The following is a 20,979-nucleotide window of genomic DNA, read 5'->3' as shown; positions in this document are numbered from 1 at the left end:
CAGAAGATTAATGGCTGTCATTACTTAGTTCACCAGATTATCTCTGCAAAGATGAAAACTAAAAAAAAAAAGAGGCAGATTGTGAATTTCATTATGTTAAAGGGCCACTTTCTTGTTTAAGGGAGTCACTGAAGTGTTTTGCTGCTCTGCGGACATCAAAATAAGACACAGTTTTGGTTCGTGAGTGAAGCTTTTAAATTGCAATCGCCACAGTGGAGTGATAGGTTGGTGGGGGGCTCAGCAAGCAAAACCCCAAGTTTCCATTTGACAAATCCTTCCTGAGAAGGTTAAAGCTTAATTATGGAGTGGCCAGAGGTTTCATCGCCGCTCAGGCGATTTCCAGAAAAACAGTCTTAGTGGTAATCAGTCAACCAAGCGTTATTAGAGATTAAAGAACCAGTAAGTGAGGCTCTCTTACCACTGGATTTTATTTTAGTGGCTCATAAAATATCTGCCTTAATTTACTAAGCTGCCAGGAATTTTTTCTTCCTTTTTTTTCAACCAGCTAGATATTCCTGCGGCTTCTTTGTTTTCTTTTTCCTGTCAGTTTCATCATTTTTTTGTGGGGGGGGGGGATTTCTTCTGCTGTCAGTCACTTTCATTTCACTTTGCTTTTATTTTCAAAAATGTTTACATTTGCATTTTTACATAGAATTGGCACAGAATGTTTTGACTTTAAGAAGACTTTGACAAAATAGAAGCCAAAATCAGCTCTCCTTCAACCTGTTAGGTCTTTACATTTTTGTAGATTAACATAATGGCACACATTACCCAATTCCTCTGCTCACAATCAATTATGACCCAGACACTCATGTGTAATTAGCTCATTAGGATCTTGATTTATTTTTTTTCCTCGTGTTGCTCTGCAGAGGAAATGAATATTACTTTCTTATTTTTGTAATTACTCTAAAATTTCCTCATTAGCTTTGGGATTATCCTCAACAAATAGGTGAATTTAACTTCAATTAGCTCATGCTGTAACTTATCCCTTTGAGTGACGCCTTTGTAAGAGCCTTTGCTGTCATGTTGTGATTCGGAGGAGAGTGTGCTGTCTGCATTTTCTCATATTTAAAGCCATGAAATGACATTAGAAAAGGAATTATCACAAAGACCCGCTTTATTTTCTAATTAATTTTTGAAAGACGTAAGGTCAGCGTCCCCTCTCTGCCTGTCTTCTGCAATCTGTCTCACTGACAGTCTCTCTTCTCAAATTAAAAACCCCCCTCTTCATATGTTTTTCTCAGTCTTACCATATAAACACTCCACTTTTAAGTGGAAACCCACACTCAAGGATACTGTCTTCCCTCCCACCTCTCGCCTCTAATCTCTCCGTGGATGGTAGCACTCTTCTGAATAGCCCCCCCCCCCTTCCTCTAAACCTCCCCTCAGCCCCAGCATGTGACTGTGCTTTAAGAAAAATTGTCGGCAGGAACAGAGATATGTGGATTTCCTGAAGTCTGTGTCAGGTCAGGGAGGAAGTCAGTGGGAAAGATAGAGTTTGAACCCATCAGCATATTTTAGGATTTGAGGAGCCCATTCAGAGTCTGCTGAGGCTTTGGGTGAATCCAGCTGTCAGTAATGTAATGCATTGCTGTACTCTGACAGGGCTCTAAATACCTTTTTCATGAGGATTTGCTTTATCCATGTTTCACACGTTTAAATTAATGTTTTAATCTGGAATATTTGTATTTCTTATGGGAATATATGTTGGCTCTGAACACCATGGGTGAAATGAAAAATTCCGTCTCCAGAAGCTAATGCAATTGAAATCCTGGTGTTTGCATTCTTGGAATGCTTTACCAGCTTATTATGCCAGTACAAGCTACTGTAAATTGTGAAATCATGCAAAAATGAATGCAAAAAAGAATTGTTGTTAACTAATGCAATAAAAAAAGAGAATGGATAATTTACTAAATTGTGTTTTTGAAACTTTTATTTGACAGCATGCCCCACCTCTGGAAGTGAAGGACTTGTTTGAGGACATCAAAGATGGAGTGATGCTGTTGGCTCTGCTGGAAGTTCTCTCTGGACAAAAGCTGGTGAGCCTCAGGGTCATTTCCCCTGCATGTGACTGCTAAAGACTTCAAACAGTCCAGATCTTTATGTCAAGCTGCATTATATTTGAAACAATCACAGCGGGCCCAAACCGGCCAAATATACTTGCTTATGCAGGAAGTGTTTCTCTCAGATGAGGAAAAAGCTAATCGATCAACGTGTTTTGAGATGCTAGAGTTAGGAAAGAAATCCCAAATTAACAAGGTCAGATCAGAGTTCACACACATCCTGAGGATTTCTTTTGGCCAATATTGCCTAAGGTGTAAGCTGTGGATGTCCTATTGATCCTATTTGTTCTAGCCTGCTCTGATTGGGCCCCTGTGTCTTTCTCACGCTGCTTCAGGATCTGCAGTTTTTGCCTTTTGTCAACATTTTCTTTTAGATTTATTCAACATTGTTTGTCTTTGTGTAATACACACCCATGTATGCTGCAATAAAAAAAATCATAAATTTGGGTTTAGCTGTTTCTGATTGCTTTTGTTTGTCCTTCTCCTTCCAGCCATGTGAGCAGGGCAAGAAGCTGAAGAGGATCCACTGGGTCGCCAACATTGGTACAGCTCTCAAGTTCCTTGAGGGTAGAAAGGTGGGAGCTCTTTTGATGTATTTGCTGTCTGACTGTTGCATCCGCATGCTGTGATCAGCTGGTGCCTCGTGGGCTCAGATATTGAATCCTGACCTTCACTGGCATGCCTCCCTTCTATCTTCCTCTCCATCCTGACACCTGCATTTATTTATTTCTCCCTGAAACAAAAATAATTTTCTAAACTAGACTTTATCTGTAAACTGGCTTACATTTTTTGATAGAAAAACTCTCAGAATCTTCAATACATCCATAAAGCCCAACAAATACTTTCTGTCTCCAAAAACAGTTATATGTTTTCCACAAATGGGACTGTGTTTGTCAAAAGGGTTAATCCTTCAGATGGGAATCTGCTGTCTGAAGGTGAGATGTCAGTGGAAGAGCAGCTGTACATGTCCATGTTTGGTGACCTTCTGAATACTTTTCTGTTATTCAGAATTTGATAAGCTCAACCACAATTTCACCTTCATTTGATTTGTTTTTTTCCTAAAGGCTGTAAAATGAATAAAAAAAACATTTCCCTCATGGCGTTGGAATGATCAAGGTGATAAACACAGATAATATTTTTTCAATGGCCCAAATTCCAAAGACATGAACTTGAAAACAGTTGAAAGAATCCACTTTCCAGAAAAGCAAGGTAATATTGTGTTTGAATTCAGGAAACTGGTGAATAACACCTCTTCTGCCACTTTAGAGGCAAATCCTGATCATTTAAAAACAACTATGACCTCAAGAATACAAAAAATTTCCCATAAATAACAAAACGTCCCATAAATTAATGCAGAATTTTGAAAACATTTTTGCCTTTTTTACACATCTGTTCTTTTGGTGTGCAGCCCCAAATCTATTTTCAACTCCAGCCACATACTGCTGGTTTGATTTGTCAGGTTATCCTACTGTGTTTCTAATATGAAGTCATGTAATGCATTTTTTTTATCAGTTTTTATCGGGTGTTTCCCCATGTTGCCCTCCCGTGCCCCCAATCTCCTCCAAGTTACATTTTCACCTCAACAGAGCGGTTTTATCAACGTGCGATGACCTGTTTTGCTACAGCGTCCTCATAATTTGACCCGCTGTTTGATAATACAGAATACTTCACCATATCACAGCATACAGCCTCCTTTTACCCCCTTCTTTTGCCACTCTATACCCATCTCATCCCATGTTTCCCTGCTGCATGTAATCCCTGTTGCCTGTGCGGCTGTGATAGATCTCCCCTCTCAGCCGACCACTCACATTATCTCACCTTAGAGATGCCGCAGTATCTGTCATCGTAGTCAATAAGGCGTTTGCTTTCAGTCAGCTGTATCTAGAGTACTTCTTCCTGTCTGTCTTCCAAGTCCAACTCATTCTTCTTCTCTTATCTGCCTCCAGTCTGCCTACAGAGGATCTCCGGTTAGTACTTTTCCATTCTTGTGAATATGAAGAATAAAAAAGACAGGGGTGGAATTATTTTCATCCTTTTGTCACAATATTTGTATGGCTGACTCCAAAATCTAAGGAAAACTGTGAGCTATGTGGGGGATTAAAAATAAATTCACGTGGACAGCATTTTTGCCATAGTTGAGATCATTTAAAAATGTTTTCTCACAGATCAAGCTAGTGAACATCAATTCCACGGACATCGTGGATGGACGCCCTTCAATAGTTCTTGGTTTGGTGTGGACAATCATCCTTTACTACCAGGTAACCTGATTTTAAAGCGCTCTCGTGAATTTACTTTACTTGAAAAACCTGAAAGTTTCAGGCTCTAAAAATTCAAGGTTAGACTCGCAAACCAAAACGCCTCAATTTGATAGCTAACGCACTTGACACACACCCAGCTGGGTGCTTATTAAGAGGGAAACAAGAGCCTCTTTTGTCTGAATAAAAAAGACGTTTAACTGGAAAATCAATTCTTTGAAGCATCTGCAATGAAAACAAGCGGCAGTCACCTCAGGCACTTCTGCAGTGAATCAGTCAAGAAGAACTTAATAACAGCTCCTAATAGACACATCAACAGGAGAAAATGCTTTTAAATGCTGAGAAAGGCAAATAGTCCATTTCACCCTTACAGATAGATTCAAAGAGTTCCTTTTGGTTATTGTTTTCATTTTAATTTGACATAAAAAAAATAACATTTATCACACGTATTTAATTGTTCTTTAAGAAAACTCAATTATTTCAGTTTTAAGTCAGAATTACTTTTGAGGACCTTAAGGAAAAAAAAAATTAAAAACTTCTGAGCTTTCTTAAGTTGGAAAGCTTTGATTTTTTTCTCTATAAACTGCATTTTATATATATATATATATATAATTTTGCCCATTTAAGCCTATATTACTGAGTATAAAAAAATGCAAAGCTACAAGTTTTTACTGTTGTGGCTAATCCTCATGATGTGATGAACTGAACACAGTGGAAACGTGCCACACAAAATCCTAAAACTGTCAGCGTCTGTAACAGATTTACATGTTTAGAAGGGTTTTGTGTCGCCGTATTATCCTGTAGGTATTTAATGTCATTAATGACCATAATTAAAGCAGACACATCCCGGTTTCCTGTTTTTTTTTTCTTTTTCTTCAAAGATTGAAGAACTTACCAGCAGCCTACCAGAGCTTCCTCTGCTGTCCAGCAGCACCTCCTCCATGGACAGCTCAACCAGCAGCACTGACACCACCAGCCCACCCGTCAAAAGGAAACCCCTGCCACCCGTACAGGGTGGAGCCAGAAAGGCCTTACTTAGATGGGTGCAGCAGACATCCACCAAGTATGACGACTTTTCTTTGCAAATCTGGCACCAGAGAAAACCCCTTTTTGTTTATTGACTTTTTGAATTTGTTTTTCGAAGATGTTTAAGGCTTGAGGTGAAGGACTTTGGTCCCAGTTGGCGGACAGGTTTGGCATTCTTCGCTCTTATCAATGCCCTCCGGCCTAATTTGGTGGACATGGAGCGAGTACGAAGGAGATCCAATCGGGAAAATCTGCAGGAAGCCTTCTTATTGGCTGAGACAGAGTTGGGCATTCCACAGCTCCTTGATCCAGAGGGTATGTTACATTCTCTATTGCATTTCGAATAAACTAAGCTGAACAGAAATATCCACATCTCTACAACATCACATTACCTTTGTTAGCCCCTTTGTTTTGTTTGTTTTTCCTACCAAATTATCCCTAATTAGAAATTCCTTTAATTGGACTCACTGGAGTAAGAGGAATTATCTCACCTCTAGTTATTCGCTTCTTTATCAAACACAGTTTTAGAAAAAAACAGAGTAGAGGGTTCGTCACAGTATCAGATGAGCACCTCAGTGCCATCACCAAACACCATCTGTGGCTTTCACGCCTGCCCTTCAGCAGCATCTCTAACAAATCAAGCTTGACATCGGTGTAATTAAGGTCCATTAGCCCGTGAGATTCAGCATGGCAGAACGTCCAAACCAAAGCGGGACATTGGTCTGAAATGCAGAGGACAGTTTTCATGGCAGACCTGTCGGTTTCAGCCAGACTGGGAATAATTTTCCCTGTAAGAATCTACATTTACCTTAAGGTTAATGTGACTTTTGATTACATCTTTTTTTTCCCCTCCTCAGATGTTGATGTAGACAAGCCTGATGAAAAATCTGTTATGACATACGTAGCCCAGTTCCTGAAATATCCTCCCCAGCGAAAGCAGAGGGACGCACAGGGACAGCAGCAAGAAGAGGTAACCAGCTGTCAAAATTGTGTCAGCTCTTTACATATTTCCCTTTCTCCACACAAAAAAAAAGTCCTCTCCAAGTGCATGAAATGGAGCCATGGCATGTGTAAACTACATTCTTTTTGTTCTTTTTACATTAAAATAAGCACATCTGGCTAATCCTGTTTTGTTTTAACCCTTGAAAAGGTTTATGTGGCTTAAAAACATCAATATTTCACTCAAGTCTCCCACAATTTTTGTACATTTGTCTTTTATTCTTCTTACCTTTCTCTGTGTTTGTGTTGTGACTGCTTTCCGGTGCTTGTTGTGCTGGCCTCTGTCTCGCAGCATGGCCTTGCTCCTCGTGATATAGAAGAAATGTTGGAGGTAGGTGAAGGTTTTCCATAGTTTTCTGCAGCTCAGTGACAAGTTAACACTTTTTCTCCAGTCCGAATGGTTCATCTGATTTAATATTAAACCCTCAGGGTGTCTGAGCAATGATAACAGGAAAACGTCCAGTTTAATAGGTTGTGATATTACTCTTTGTGGAACTTGCCAGTTTGTGCTGTGGCTGCTGGTTTTATTAGCATGACAATGTAAGCCTCAGTGGTTTGCACTGATGCAGCATATTTGATGGAAAGGTTGTAGGCAGACAAGGCCTGTTTTTAAGGCAGGCCGAGCTTTTGATGCACTGCAGAGCTGCTCCAGTCACGTTGTGCTGATCAGGCTGGCTCTTTTCTTCACTGCAAATGGTTGGCACATAAATCATTTTCTGTTGCGCTTTTAACTTAAAGAAAAGAAACGTCCAGATTTATAGGCACAAGTTAGCAAAATCTGAGCTGTCACGGGAGATGAAGTTTTAAAGCATTAAAGCTTACCTAAATTTAATTAAGTATCAGGGGGTCTTAAGCAAAATACCTTGCTTAATCTGAGTGAGTTGTGAATTTTTGATCGTTTGTCCTGTGAGGAGACAAATACGATTTATCCAGCTCTCTTTCATCTTTTTGTGCTTTTGTAAAGCTTCACAGCAGTTAAAGTCTTTCATCATTTTTGTCCTGCTTTCATTGTCCTTGTCTGCCATCCTTCAACCTTCTGCATCCAGAGAGAACAGCGAAAGGCCCTGAGGGAGCTCAAAATGTGGCTCGACCAGCTGGAGAGAGATGCTCTGCAAACACAGGAGACCGGGGGCAGTCTTGCTCAACAGTACCAGGTTGGTGTGTTTGCAAGGGCGTGTGCCATTTAAACTGGGCACTCTAGGCACAGACGTTCCTATTATTAACTTAATCAGAGGCATTACACAAGAGGGATCAAGCAGCAGCCATCATATTTCCTGTCTGGCTCATCAGTCCAAGCCCCTGGAAAGGTTCCATATTTAGCTGCAAGTGGGGTTTCCTTATTTCTTTTTTATCAGTCAAGTTCAAGACTTTTAGGGTTGAAAATGGATCTGAAAAGGTGCCAGGGATGACGAGAGCATGTAAGAAAGTAGATTGATTTTTGCTTTTCTTTTCAGTTGTTCAAAAGTCTGCATGTACAGCTGGAGGTGAGGCGGAAGCAGGTGGAGGGAGCCTTGCAGTCTACTCAGCGGGACGGGATGCTCACGGTGGATCAGGCTTTGGTTAAACAGGCCTGGGAAAGAGCCTCCAATGTGGTGAGAGAAATTAAAATGTGACTGCTTTAACCAAGTGCATCTTTGCTAATTTATTTATTAATTTTGTAAAGTCTGTGTGTATAAAGAGCCTTTGCTCAATACTCCTGTCTGTCCTGCAGCTTCTGGATTGGCATCTCCAATTGGACAGATCCTTGCCAGCTCCTCTGGATACAGTTGGGGTGTGGCTGCATGAGGCAGAAGGAGCCCTGCGAGATGAGATGGTTGTCCAGTTGGCAGATGATATCACAGCTAACACTGTGCATAGAGCCCTGGAGCAGCACAAGGTCAGCATGGCACCAAATAAAAAGGGCAGGAGGCAGTTTTGTGTGGTATGCATGTTCTCCTCATGCCTTTGTGGATCCATTCCAGGCACTTTGGTTTCCTCCACAGTCCATAAGCATGTCTCTTAGGTTAACTTTAAATTGCATCTAAGAAGTCAATATGTGCATATGATTGGAAATAGACCAGAAAAGTAAAGTATCATAAAGTAAGTGGGATAGGCCCCAGGAACATTTGTAAGGCAAGTGGATTAGAATAAGAGGAAGGTAATCTTAAAATAATATCAAAATGTAGGCTGACATTGTGACATTATTTTTTTCCTCCCACATTTTTACTTTGATTTCAGAGATTAAACTTTAATTTTAAACTTGTTAACTTGAAATTCAGAATTTTTATCATAAACTCTCTCAGTCTCGGATATTTAAATAAAATTACAGAGCTGTACCAATTTTTAAACAAACTGACTGAGATAGTAAAAAAAAATAACAGACAGCTTCACACATTTTAATAGAATTGTACTTTTTTACCACTCTGACCCTAATATTAACATTATGAAGTTATTCTCTCACATTTTTTGTTAAAAATTTAGAGAATCTCTAGCTTTATTCACATTTTGTTTTAAAATCCTATAACTTTGTTGGACAGGATGTGTTGAGGAGCCTGGAAAGTCATCAGCAGATTTTTCAAAGAATTCATAAAGACAGAAGTGTCGATGGAGTCCCTGTTCCTCCAGACCAACTCCAAGATATGGCTGAACGGTTTGTCCAGAAAAAAAGCAATTCCCTTGCTTTCAAAAAACTCTGCACCAAAGGAATAAGTTGTCTGATCTCTGTACTTTTTTAGGCTGAACTTCGTTTCTACGTCTTCTAATGCTCATCTGGCTAGAATGGAGTTTCTGGAAAACAAACACCACATGCAGGCCTTCCTTATGATAGCTGAGTCCAAACTGAAATTTTGGATCGTCAAATATGGCCGACAGGAGTCTGTGGAACTGATGCTCCACAACTACATAGTAGGGCTTTTTTTTAAGTACAAACACTCTTTGAACTTTTGAGTTTTGTGAATGTCTAGATTTAAAAAAATCTTTATTTTTTATTGAAATCCTAACATTTTTTAGACCGATGTGCTTTATACGACATGTACTGATATTTTCATTTTTGTTTTCCTCAGTCCTTTGTTGAAAAGCAACGCTTCTTTGAAAATTATGAGGTGTTGTTCCGGTCTCTGAAGGAATCTGCGGAGGCATATGTCAGTGCTGACAGCTCAGGTGAGAAGTTAAAATGTGCAATTAAGTTGTACCATTTTAAACATCTGGAACAAAAGATGAACCTGAAAGGAATTTCTTTCACCTGAGACTGCTAATTCTATTTGCTTTAAAAATATTCCCCTTTACAAGATCTCTTTAAGAATTGGTTCACTAAATCCTATAAAGTGTGTGTAGTTTTTTTAGTAATGTCCCATGATTCAGACAAAGCTTTTTACCTATTTTTTTAAAGCTCCGTAACTAATGAACCATTGTCTTTCAGCAGCTCAGTGAACCCCAGATTTTTATTTGACAATTTGCAAGAAAAGGAGAGTCTGCAGGCTACAGCTAAATGAGGTTCCTCCACTCCCTGCTCTCAGTGGGGAATACGACCCCATTTGCTAGTTAAGGGCTGCTCCACTTCTGCGGGTCTCTGGGCGCAGACCGAGCTAGCTTGTTGGTTTCATTAGGTTCTGCTGGTTGCTTTGCTTCAGGGTATGCAGAGCAGAGAAGTGAGGTGTGGCGAAAAAAATCAGGATGCCGCAGGTTTGTTTGGCCCAATGAATGAATTAGCCCTGCTGGTGTTATACGGTTGGCCCTGGCCTCTGATAGTCTGGATGAGGGTTTTTTAAAAGCGAACGAGACATGCATTTATTAGTTTAATTGATCCACTCATGCAGAAACTTGATATTTATACAGCCGGACAAAGTCATCCGAATCAATGCAGCATGCAAGCAGGGATTTTTTTTACATCTCTCTGTGGTTTTTGAGGTGACTTTTGTCTGCGGTGGGTTGTGTTGCTGTCAGCCTCAATGTTTTTTCATAAATCACAAAAATCCATGTGTTATGTCACTTCAAAGTGAGGCCAATCTGTCAAGCAGTCACAGGCTATTGTTAGGCGCTGGTTGCACAAATGGGATTTAACTGAAACCCCTTTTTCCTTTTTCTGGGATTCGACAGTGGATGAAGGCGAGATGGGAGTGCGCAGGTTTATGCGGGAAGTGGTAACTCAGTGGAGGAGTCTGTCCATGGAGGTGCGCAGTGTGAGGAGCATGCTGGAGCAGGTGCTGTTCAACTGGGAGCAGTACACCTCCACTGTGACCTCCTTACAGGCCTGGCTGGAGGACGCAGAGGAAGCTCTGAGTCAGCCTGAGAACACTAAACGGGTATGACTGTCATGAATGCAAATGTCCAACCTTCTGCTTTTTTCCCTTTAGGTCCCCTCACACTTTATTTGATTGAGACAGAATTGCCTCAGTCTGAAGAAGTAGCAATCAAATTTACGTCAGTCTTGTTCCAGTATCTTGTCTTTCAAGAGGAATCCTATTAGTCGCTCTTTGACTTACAAGCCACAGAGGATGTTCCTGTTGTAGCATTACCATGGTTACCACAGATTCAAATCTCCACTAAGGATTAGACAGCTAATTACCCCAGTTTTTAATGTCTCAGCGTTGTTTCTTTCTTTCAGCTACTTCCTATTGTTTCTTTTTAGGATTTCTCCTCCATTCTTTCCTTGACAGTCACTTTTTGTTTCTCTCAAATTCTTTGTCTTCCCCTGTCGCTTTAATGAGTCTTTCCTCCTTTCAGGAGTTTTTCAGGAATCTCAGCCACTGGATAGATCAGCATGCGGCCATGAACGATGCAGGGAATTTTCTAATCGAGACTTGTGACGAGACGGTTTCTCTCGATCTGAAGCAGCAGCTGCTTCTCATGAATGGACGGTGGAGAAAGCTTTTTCTCACAGTCAAACAAGTAAAAATAATTGTAATAGTTTTTTTGTTGTTGAACTCATTCTGGAGAATAAGATGTGTATTATATTTTTAACTTTTGCTGCAGTATGCTCACTCGGAAGAGTTGGAAAAGTGGAGAAAAGACCATCTGAAAGCTGTGTGGGCTCTGAAAGAGCTGCTGGACTCAGCAGAAGCCAAGCTAAATGCTCCTGTTCAGGTGTCTTTTCTCAGTGTCAGAAGCTTCCTGCAGGATGTGGAGGTGAGGAAGTCGAACAAACTGATTAAAGGTCATGTTGAACACCTCATATTCCTAATCAGCATTACAGTCCAACCTATCAAGCCCAGACAATGTTTAAGGTTAAATTCATAACATTACCCAAACCTCCATAGAATATGTTCTGCAGATTATGGATGATGGAATGAGGAAATTACAGCTCTGATTCAAATCACCGGTTGTTGACATTTGGACTTTAAAAGTAAATTTCAAGGCTGGAGTTGACCCTTTACCTGATCCTTTCATCGCAGAATACCAAGCAAAAGGTCGTTGCCATGGAGACGCAATACAAATTGGCTGCCCGCAGCGCTCAGCTTCTTGCCAAGGATGCACCACAGGATGAAGCTGCAAGGGTCATGGCAGCTATGGCAACAGCCAAAAGTCAGCTGAGCAAGGTGGGATTCATAGGAGAATGACTGTTTATCACTTACTGTACATCACTGCTATGTTTGTATGTCAACATCCTTTGTTTGCTTCTTTGTAGGTGAGGGAACGTTGTCCCTCTCTGGTGAAAGACTGTCATGGCCTCCTGCCTCTGCTGGAGGAGATGGAGAAGCACATGAGTACTTTTTACCAAGCTTTAGAGCGGGCCACTCTCACCACTTCTGCTCAGGGGGATCCCGGCTCACAAAAACTCAAGTGGCAGGTTAGATATGATGATGAAGAACTAATTTTTCTGATTAATTTGTGTTTTGTTCATTGCACAGATGTTATTAGGCCATCAAACCTTTTCCGTCCAGTATTGTGGATTGCTACCCTTTCCCTCTATCTGTCACTACCACCAGGAGAGTAAGATGAATCTCCCACTCTGACTGGTTAACTTTAGGCCAAACCTCTAACGGTGGGTTGGCTGTTCATAAATTGACTTGCTAAGTGGGGGCAGGAGATCACATGTTATTTATAGGCAGAAACACAGAGGGTGACTTGTAAACAGAGATTGTGCAAATTAGCTGTCTCAAAACTCAGTCAGCCCACTGCAGAACTTTAAAAAGCATAAAAGAGGCTCTTTGATGTGGAAAACAGCAAATTAATCCCAAATACCAAAAACAAGAAGTTTTCTCAAGTTTCTTTGTGGTAAAGTTAATGTAGGACAGTAAAAAAAAAACCACATCCATTTATCCCATTTAACCATGCTGTTTCTCTGTTGTGACACAATATTTCCATCAGACCTCTGCCCAATTATTTCACTCAAGCATCAAATTTAGCTCCGTTTTTAATTTTGTTCATGAAGTTGTCATCTGTGAAGTATCCTAAAACCTCCACTACCACTGTCGGTGGAAAAAAACAAATACACTGTTGCCTGGGGAAAAAAAAATCTTTTTTGGTACCTTAAAAAATCCCAAACAGTCTTGTGTTAGTCCTTCATTCATGTAACATTTTCAAATAGGATTCTTAAAAGACGTAAATAATGGAGGAATAATAACAGGAATACTAAAATCATGACTTGTCTCATTTGAAATCTTACACTGTACTTCTACAACACAATCGTTTAAATAGAGATTTTATTATGCAATATTGTATTAATAAACAGTAATCCAAATCTTGAAAGTACTTTCCTCATGAAAATCTCCTGTCCTAAAAGTGTTCAGTGTGGGCACCACCAGCAGCACGGGCAACTACAATATGATAAGTTCTCTTATTGTGATGTATTAATATTCAGATGCTTATTCTTTATTAAGAAGCCTGTATAAGATTTATTCTGAACTTTAAGCGTAGAGTTTAAGTATTTGTTTGAAAATTTAAGTGTTTAATGCATGTGTAAAGCTCAAAGTGCATTGCAAACTCCTTTCATGATGTGTAAACTTCATTGTCATTATATAACACAGAATGTCAGTTTTGTTATTTTTCTCCAAACTTCTCAGGATTTACTAAACCAGCAGCAGAACTGTAAGCGTTGTCTGTCAGTGATTGAGAGGAACCACCACACTGTGCAGAGACTGATCTCCAACAGCAAAAGCCTCAGAAACTTTGACCAGTCCCTGCTGCAGAAGAGAGTTTTAGAAATTCAAAGCGCAGCACAGGTTAATGCACGTACACACATAGATGATACATTGAAACAATCTAACATCCTCTATGCGCCATGCTTCATCTGACACAGATGTTAAAACATTGCAATCATTTTCAGACTTTGCTGAAAGAGGTTGGGGACTGGAGACGCCAGGAAGAGGCCAACAACTGTCTGAGGAGAAGGTTTGAGGAATCCCGGCATGAGCTGGAGAGAGTGCTGAAGAAAGCTCAGGACTGTTTAAGAGAGACTGGAGAACCTGAGAAACTGCTTAAGAAACACACTGTAGGTTCAAACATTTCCTTAAAAAAAGGGCCACAGTATTGGAACTTCTTCTTTTGTATTTTGAATGTTTTTTTTTATTTTTTTTACGTTGTAGGAATTTTTTGGACAGCTGGACCAGCGAGTCCTAAGTGTGTTCTTGAAGGCATGCGATGAACTGACGGACATTCTGCCTCAAGAGGAGCAGCAGGGGCTTCAAGAAACAGTTAGGAAACTACACAAAACCTGGAAGGTGAGAGCATTCCCCACTTTTAACATGGTTTATGTCAATTTCCAATGAAAATTCTTTAACTCTTTTAAAAAAGACTGCATTTGATTTTCTTTTCTGGGACGGTTTAGTGTGCCGTGCTCTCTTCATATGTGTTCGTTTCCTCAGGACCTCCAGGGCGAGGTGCCATCCCATCTCCTTCGCTTAAATGTGCAAGTTGAGAAAATGCGAGTGGCCACGATTCTGCAAGACTGCAGATCAGAGTTGCAGAGAGAACAGCAAGCCCTGTCGGGCACCTGCACCAGTGAGCGCTTGATCCAGGAGCACAGGGTGAGCCTCCCATCTGAGAGAAATTGGACAAAATAATACAATGCTTTTAACATTCCTTGTGTTTCAGACTTTCTTCAGGGAACGCAAGCCTGTGATCCTGTGTGAGAAAAGGATTAAAAACATAGAGGAACTTTGCCACAAACTGCCTGACAACGACCAGGCTTATGGAATGCTGGAATCCACCAAAAGAGACGTTTTAGAGCTTTCCGAGCATATAAAGAGCACTTACCTCAAACTGGAGGAACACCCTGACAAATGGAAAGAGTGGAATGAGAGGTACAGTTGGATTAGAGGTGACTGTTTCAAATTTCAGTGCATCAGCATGTGTTAAGTGCTGTTTTGCACCTTTTAGGTTCTGTGAGCTTTCTGATTGGCTTTCATCTCAGAGAAGGCAGTTGAGGCTCCTAAAAGAAACGGCTAGAAACTCGAGTCATCAGGAGCAAGTCACCGCTGCCGTTGAGGTGCGTTTGCACTCATTGTCTTCTGATATAGGTTTGGAGGTCCGATTACAGGTCTTTTTTTGGGTGTGTGTTGATACCAGGCTCTGCAGCGGGGAGTTGATGCTCGAGAAGAGAGCCTGGTGTGGCTGAGGAGCCGCCTCGCTGGGCTGTCAGAGGTCAGCTCAGAAGTGGAAGTCCACAGACAGAGAGATGCTCTGACCAAACTTTCAACAGACCTGCGGGCTCTTTTATCTTCAATCCGTCAGGTAAACAAAGCCTACACTTCTCATTCTTTCCCCCCTTTGCTCCGATTTGTCAAAAACAATCTTTCATTTGCCCTTCTGCCTCAGCTGAGCGAAGAGGGCTCCACTATGTTTCAGTTTGAGGAGCTGAGGGACGAAATCCATGCTGCTCGGGAGGAGCTATTGAGCCAAAGAAAAGAGGCTGAGGAGCAAATCAACAGGATTTTAAATGCTGAGAATTCTGAGGAAGCGAGACAACTGTATCTTATTCACCAGGTAAATATTGCAGATGCAATAGAGGTCAGTTCTTTGAAAGGACATTCATGATGACTGGTTAAAAGCTTGCCTTTGTAATGCTTTCCCTTAATTACTACCGAGCAACAAATTAGCACTTAGCAAATAAATTACACAAATTGGCTGCTTGCCATTCAAAAAAATCACTTTACCCTTTAATAAGGTGCAAAGTTATTCCATTTACATTTTATAATAAAAAATATTTAAACTTACAAGTAACTAAATAAATGAAAATAAGCATTGTAATTGAAGGACATGTAAAGAAACTGAAATTATTTTCCCATCCTAATATTAACACAGGTACCTTTAACTTTTGTTTCTTGTTTGAGTAGAGCAAAAGTTCAAGTGCATCATGCTTTTATGCTTTTGCAGAAGCACCTGAAACGGTTGCACTCTAACAGGAGGGAAGCAGAGCTGCTGGTGTCCCACTGCCGTCAGCTGCAGAGCTGTGAAGAGCTGAGTCAGCCTCTGTGTGAGCTGGAGAGAGCGTTCAGCGAGGCTGACCAAAAATCTGGAATCCAGGAAAACAAACTGCAGGTACACAGGACCTTTGTCATATCAGCATGCTCATGTTTGTGTCTATAATCCCATCCTTTTAAAGCACACATAATGAGTTTTTTCTTTACATTGTCATTTGGTGTTTGTCTTTTTGGGAAATTTTAGACTATAGTGCTTAAAGTTGTAAATAATTCTAAATGTTTGATTTTAAATCATTTCTAGGTGATTCTTAGCTCTTGGCAGAATTTTGACATGGAAAGAGAAGCAGTGTGGACTTTCATCATCAGCAGCAACAATGAGCTACACAAAGAGCTTATCTTTAACAACCTGGACAGCCTGAGAAGTGAAATGACACGAAACAAGGTTTGCACAGATAAAAAAAAAAAAACTTTTGTACGAAACAATTCACAGACCGCTTCTGCCTGGAGTACAAGATACTAATCAAGTGCTTTTTTCATTGTGATCAGGGGCTTCTCAGAGAGTCTGAAGACTACTTTGCTCGAGTTGATATACTGTTTGAGAAGGCGGCAGAGATTCATCTTGGCACAGAGAATCATGAGCTTCCTCTGCAGCAGGCCCAGTCCACCAGAGAAGCACTAAAACAACTTCAAAACAACTTCAAGGAGAAGTATGCGGCATCCAAGCCTTTTCTTCCTTCGCATGCCTTTTTCATGAACCTTGAAGGTGTTCCATGCATAGAATAGTTTGAGGTCTCATACAGTCAAAGTGCAAATACATTAAGTGTTATTGTTTTATTCTCTGCATAAACATTTAACCTACTTTGCATGGTTAGAATCAGTTTTTTCTTCTCCATCATTTGTACATTATTCAGTCTGGCTGTAATTGTTCCTTGTGAGCCAATTGTCACTCGATGACAGAGTAATGTCTTTGTCTTCCAGCGGCATCCAGCTGGAGAGAATGTGTTTGAAGTGGGAGAGCTTTAGCTGCCAGTCAGAAGCCATCTCTTTGTTCATCAGTGAGAATGAAAAGGAGCTGGAAGCTCTCTGCACCTCCTCAGATCCTTTAGAGAAACAAATTGCAACTCTAGGTGTAAGTTTTTCTCTGTCTGGGTTTGTGTGGTTTTTAAGCATCTTTTTGAGAAAATTTTACACATCTTTTTGGATTTTTTTTAATCCAACATTGTAAACTGATTTTATAAATTAAAGTAGGTAATTAGACTCATGTAAATAGAAATATTAACATCACAGTGGTTCAAATTTATGTAGCAAATTCTAGGATTAGTAAGAAAAAATGTTAGGAAATGGTTGTTTTGTGGTCACAGTCTAATGTAAAACATAAATGGGGATGAAAGCACTCCTAAAAAAGGATTTTCTTCTTTTTTTAGATAATACGGGAAGGGTTAGAGGAGAAAAAGTTGGCTTTAACCCACATCGAGGCTGACTGTGACGCCCTGTCCAGCTTTGTGACTACTGGAGAAGCCGGACGTATCCGGGCCCAACTTGTCCAAACAAGGAGATGCTTTGATGAGCTGAAGGACAGAATTGAGCAGCTGGGTGCACAGTTCAACCAGAGCACCTCCTACAGGCAGAGATGCAAAGAGAATCTTGAGCAGGTGCAGCAGGAAGTACATTAATGTCTTTATAAATGATATTTATAAGTCACATCTAATGATATTTTTGTATTCACAGGTCAAGAAAACAATGAAAGATCTCAAAGAGAAACTGGATTGTCCAATTAAATGTTGTTCTTCATCATCAGATACTTACAAAGTCCTTCAGGAGCACATAGTGAGCAGAAACTAAAGCGTCTGTCTTTCTGTTTCAGTTCTTATCTTGTGTGTCAGATCAATATAAACAGCATTTTTGTTTACTCCAGGAAGTATGCCAGAGCATTGAGCAGCTAAAGCCAGGACTGGTGGCGCTGAGTTCGGCCTTGAAGAGGCTCACAAGGAGCAGCCAGCTGGAAGAAGAGGTGGCCGACCTCCAGAGGCAGCAGAGGCTGTTAGTAGGAACGGCTGCTGAGAAGCAATCAGCATTAGAGAGCCTCCTCGCACTGTGGCAAAGGTACAATTTATGGTAAAAATATGTAAATGCTGGAACGCTTGCAAAAATGAAAACACCACAGAAGGGAAGGAAAACACAACGCATCATCAGTGTGTTTTCCAGTCTAAGAGAATAAAATATTTTTACAGTATCATGTTGTTAACAATTGCTGTCCTTTTAGAGTGAACAGAAGGATGTCATTTAAAAAGCAAGTATTTCATTTACTGAGGAATGGTTATTTTCTTTAAAGGTTCCCTATTTGCCGTGCATATATTTCCTTACAGCTTTAGGATTTAATCATTCTAGAAATCACTTTTATTGTAATACATCTGTTTATTTGATTGAAACTATTTCTTGAAATTTTATGGCTAATACGTCTTTAATGTAACTTATAGATTGTTGGTAAGATGAAAGAAATCATTTAAATAGTACATTCATTGCTTTCAAAAGTAGTCAGAGTCATGTGCTGTTTTTGGAGATTTGCACTCAGCTCGAGGTGCTCTGGGACGATATCTGGTTCCCCCAGTGTGACCCTTTCATTTATATAGAGGCACGGTCAGAGTAAAGATATTTTTTCATTTTCTTTTTATGACATGAATGAATGTGGGGTTCTTTTTGCATCTAGATATGAAAAGGAGAATTCTTCCATGAAAAGTTGGCTGGACAGATGTGAATCTGTGTGCTGCCCTGACACCCAGCTGCTTTCTGCAAATAAAGTCAAGCTGAAGAGTGAATTACAAAATGTCCAGGTAGAATCCTTGCATTTTCCCTCTGTACAGATATGAATAAAGACTGCTACTTTGTATGATGCAGCGTTACAGCTTTTGTTTTCTTTCCAGGAAATGCAGGAGGAGCTGTCGTCTTATGAGACCCTTCTTGAAGGTCTTGAGAACCTCAGGCTTTGTCTGTACCCTGCAGCTCCTGAAGCTCAAATCCAGGAGCTTGATGACAATCTTACCCTCTTTAAAGAAAGATGCACTTCAGTGAAAATTAGCATTTCAGACAGGTAGCTTTTCAGTTTTTTCTCAGCAAGAGCAAAGTCTATTTTGTTGTTCAAACCTTCAAGACATTTTCAATGAATTTCTTTTTTGTAGAAATAAGCTGCTGGAGCTTCATTTGCAACAGCTAGAGCTGTTTGATCGGGCTTTGCTGATTATTACCCAAAAGAGCGAAAACTTACTCTCCAGCGTGAGAAGTTCTTGTCGAGTTGATGTCTCCGATCTTGGAGGTGCAATGAATACATTAAAAGTGAGTAATTTAACATTTTCTGTCTACATAGATTTTTGTGGTTTAGCTGTTGATTGCTACTTCACAAATCTTTCCTTTTGAATATTTTCTCCAAAGGAGCATGAAGCCCAACTGCACGAGTTTGCAGTGCTAAGAGAGACTCTGAATCAAAGGGAGACTTCTGTACTTTGCTTTTGCACTCCTGAAGCCCAACAGCAACTCCAGGACTGGAAGAAAGATTGTCTGCAACCCCTTGCTGAATCCCAGCGTCTCATTTCTATCCGTAAAGACTGCCTGACTTCCTTAAAATTGTTCCTTGAGAAGTGTGAGGGGGCATCTAAGGCTGTGAGCCGCCTTCAAGAGGCAGTAGAAGGCCGGGGGAGCTGGGACCACTTCAAGGCAGAAGAACTTCTTCGTGGAATCATGGAAGTGGCTAAAGACATGGCCCAACTTGAGGGTGATGCCGTGACACTAGATGGAAAGTTGAGCAAGGCGCACATGCAAATATGTGGACCCCTGTTGAAGGACCGTGAAGAAACCGGTCAGCTGCAGGGAAGAACGTCCTGCAGGGAAAAGGTGGTGGCACTCACAATGGCTCTGGAGGAGGTGCAGAGAGGAGTTGGATGGAGACAGAGCGAAGCAGATGCTTTGGGAGACTTGTGGTGCTCCTTTAGGAAGAGAAAAGAGGAAGTTATGAAGAATTTGAAGAAACTGGAGAACGATGCGAGACAGGAGGGGTGCATTGAGTGTTCTGTTCAGGCATTTCAAAACAGGTATGTCGATTTTTAAACTTAAGACAACCTCAGAGCTCTTATGTGGCTATGCAGTTAAAAAACCTTTAGCCAGTTCTCACCTTTAATTTCAAATAAAACAGTGAATGTGGATAATGACATTGACATTGAATATAAAAATACAGAATCAATAATGCAACACCTTGGTGAAATGCAAATTGCATTTTTTTTAAAGATTCAGATCAGTTAGGATTTTGCTCATTTGAGTAAAAGCTCAAGTTAAATTGAATTTTCTCTCATCTGTCCGTTTTCTGTTGTTTTTCAAGATGTGTACAGAAAGCCACGTATGTCATTTTTCTCAAAGATTACAAAGACAAACATGTATAATTGGAAGTCATCAATTGTGCAAGCTGTCCCTCCTAAAAAAGATGAGGTCTGCAATGTTCATCAGAGGTGCACTTCATCTGATTACAGGAAATCACATTTTATTATATTAAAATAATTTATTTGTATAATAGTGAAGAAAATAAGTATTTGGTCAGTAACTAAGTTCACTTCAATAATTAGTAATGTAACCCTGGTTGGCGATGACAAGGAAGTAGGGTTTTCCTTTAATTATTTTTCCCCTCCAAGCATGGCGAGTGGCATTTATACCATTTTGTTTTCATCTGACAACATGATACACTCACAATCCTCCTGTGGATTATTAAGATGGTCTCTGGCAAACTTTAGACATGTGCTGGTTGAAGTAGAGGGACCTTTGGAGCACTACAGTAGTCCTTCTGACTGAGGTCCCAGCTCTCCTCAGGTCATTGACCAGTCCCCCCATGTAGTTCTTGAGATCCTTTGTACACACAAGGTTAAATCTTGCATGAAGCTCCAGTCATTGTTCAGAACAATCTTGTCTCTGGTCTCTTTAGAAAGGTCTTTGGTTTTGGAGGAGAGGTTACTGTCTGACTTTTTCAAGGGTGTGGACAGGTGTGAGCTTCTTAAAGAAGTACCAGCTGTGTGACAAATAGAATTCTTGCTCGTTTGTAGGGAATAACTACTTATTTTTGCACCATTTACAGACAAATTCTTTTAAAATCCACTAAAGGGATTCCCTGGATTATTTTTTTCCATCTGTCTCTTACAGTTTATGTGTATGATGGACCTTAGAGACCTCTCTCACCTATTAAAGTGGGACGATTTGTAAAATCTGTCTATTTGATTTGATTTTTTTTGGTCTAAATTACAAAATTGTGCAGGTTACACGATA

General features: G+C 40.3%; 1 protein-coding gene across 6 annotated transcripts in view; it reads left to right on the top strand.

Annotated features, from left to right (window-relative positions):
• The window catches only part of LOC101167089 (nesprin-1), a 105,069-nt gene that overhangs the window by 14,917 nt on the left and 69,173 nt on the right, over window positions 1-20,979 (top strand). For all 6 annotated transcript variants that reach the window (XM_023953156.1, XM_023953158.1, XM_023953157.1 and 3 more), the window contains exons 3-40: window positions 1,944-2,039; window positions 2,555-2,638; window positions 4,010-4,030; window positions 4,229-4,321; window positions 5,200-5,381; window positions 5,463-5,659; window positions 6,202-6,314; window positions 6,636-6,674; window positions 7,390-7,497; window positions 7,798-7,935; window positions 8,055-8,219; window positions 8,860-8,972; window positions 9,058-9,226; window positions 9,385-9,481; window positions 10,418-10,623; window positions 11,045-11,209; window positions 11,294-11,446; window positions 11,713-11,856; window positions 11,946-12,107; window positions 13,324-13,482; window positions 13,587-13,751; window positions 13,846-13,980; window positions 14,125-14,286; window positions 14,354-14,562; window positions 14,639-14,747; window positions 14,828-14,992; window positions 15,077-15,244; window positions 15,635-15,799; window positions 15,983-16,123; window positions 16,228-16,388; window positions 16,660-16,810; window positions 17,106-17,333; window positions 17,410-17,508; window positions 17,597-17,784; window positions 18,389-18,512; window positions 18,603-18,769; window positions 18,858-19,011; window positions 19,108-19,763. In XM_023953156.1, coding sequence (XP_023808924.1) covers window positions 1,944-2,039; window positions 2,555-2,638; window positions 4,010-4,030; window positions 4,229-4,321; window positions 5,200-5,381; window positions 5,463-5,659; window positions 6,202-6,314; window positions 6,636-6,674; window positions 7,390-7,497; window positions 7,798-7,935; window positions 8,055-8,219; window positions 8,860-8,972; window positions 9,058-9,226; window positions 9,385-9,481; window positions 10,418-10,623; window positions 11,045-11,209; window positions 11,294-11,446; window positions 11,713-11,856; window positions 11,946-12,107; window positions 13,324-13,482; window positions 13,587-13,751; window positions 13,846-13,980; window positions 14,125-14,286; window positions 14,354-14,562; window positions 14,639-14,747; window positions 14,828-14,992; window positions 15,077-15,244; window positions 15,635-15,799; window positions 15,983-16,123; window positions 16,228-16,388; window positions 16,660-16,810; window positions 17,106-17,333; window positions 17,410-17,508; window positions 17,597-17,784; window positions 18,389-18,512; window positions 18,603-18,769; window positions 18,858-19,011; window positions 19,108-19,763 — 5,951 coding nt within the window. The remainder of the gene's footprint in view (window positions 1-1,943; window positions 2,040-2,554; window positions 2,639-4,009; window positions 4,031-4,228; window positions 4,322-5,199; window positions 5,382-5,462; window positions 5,660-6,201; window positions 6,315-6,635; window positions 6,675-7,389; window positions 7,498-7,797; window positions 7,936-8,054; window positions 8,220-8,859; window positions 8,973-9,057; window positions 9,227-9,384; window positions 9,482-10,417; window positions 10,624-11,044; window positions 11,210-11,293; window positions 11,447-11,712; window positions 11,857-11,945; window positions 12,108-13,323; window positions 13,483-13,586; window positions 13,752-13,845; window positions 13,981-14,124; window positions 14,287-14,353; window positions 14,563-14,638; window positions 14,748-14,827; window positions 14,993-15,076; window positions 15,245-15,634; window positions 15,800-15,982; window positions 16,124-16,227; window positions 16,389-16,659; window positions 16,811-17,105; window positions 17,334-17,409; window positions 17,509-17,596; window positions 17,785-18,388; window positions 18,513-18,602; window positions 18,770-18,857; window positions 19,012-19,107; window positions 19,764-20,979) is intronic.

Source organism: Oryzias latipes, chromosome 24 (genome assembly GCF_002234675.1).
Source record: "Oryzias latipes chromosome 24, ASM223467v1".
NCBI lineage: Eukaryota > Metazoa > Chordata > Actinopteri > Beloniformes > Adrianichthyidae > Oryzias > Oryzias latipes.
This window is presented reverse-complemented; position numbering and strand designations above follow the sequence as displayed.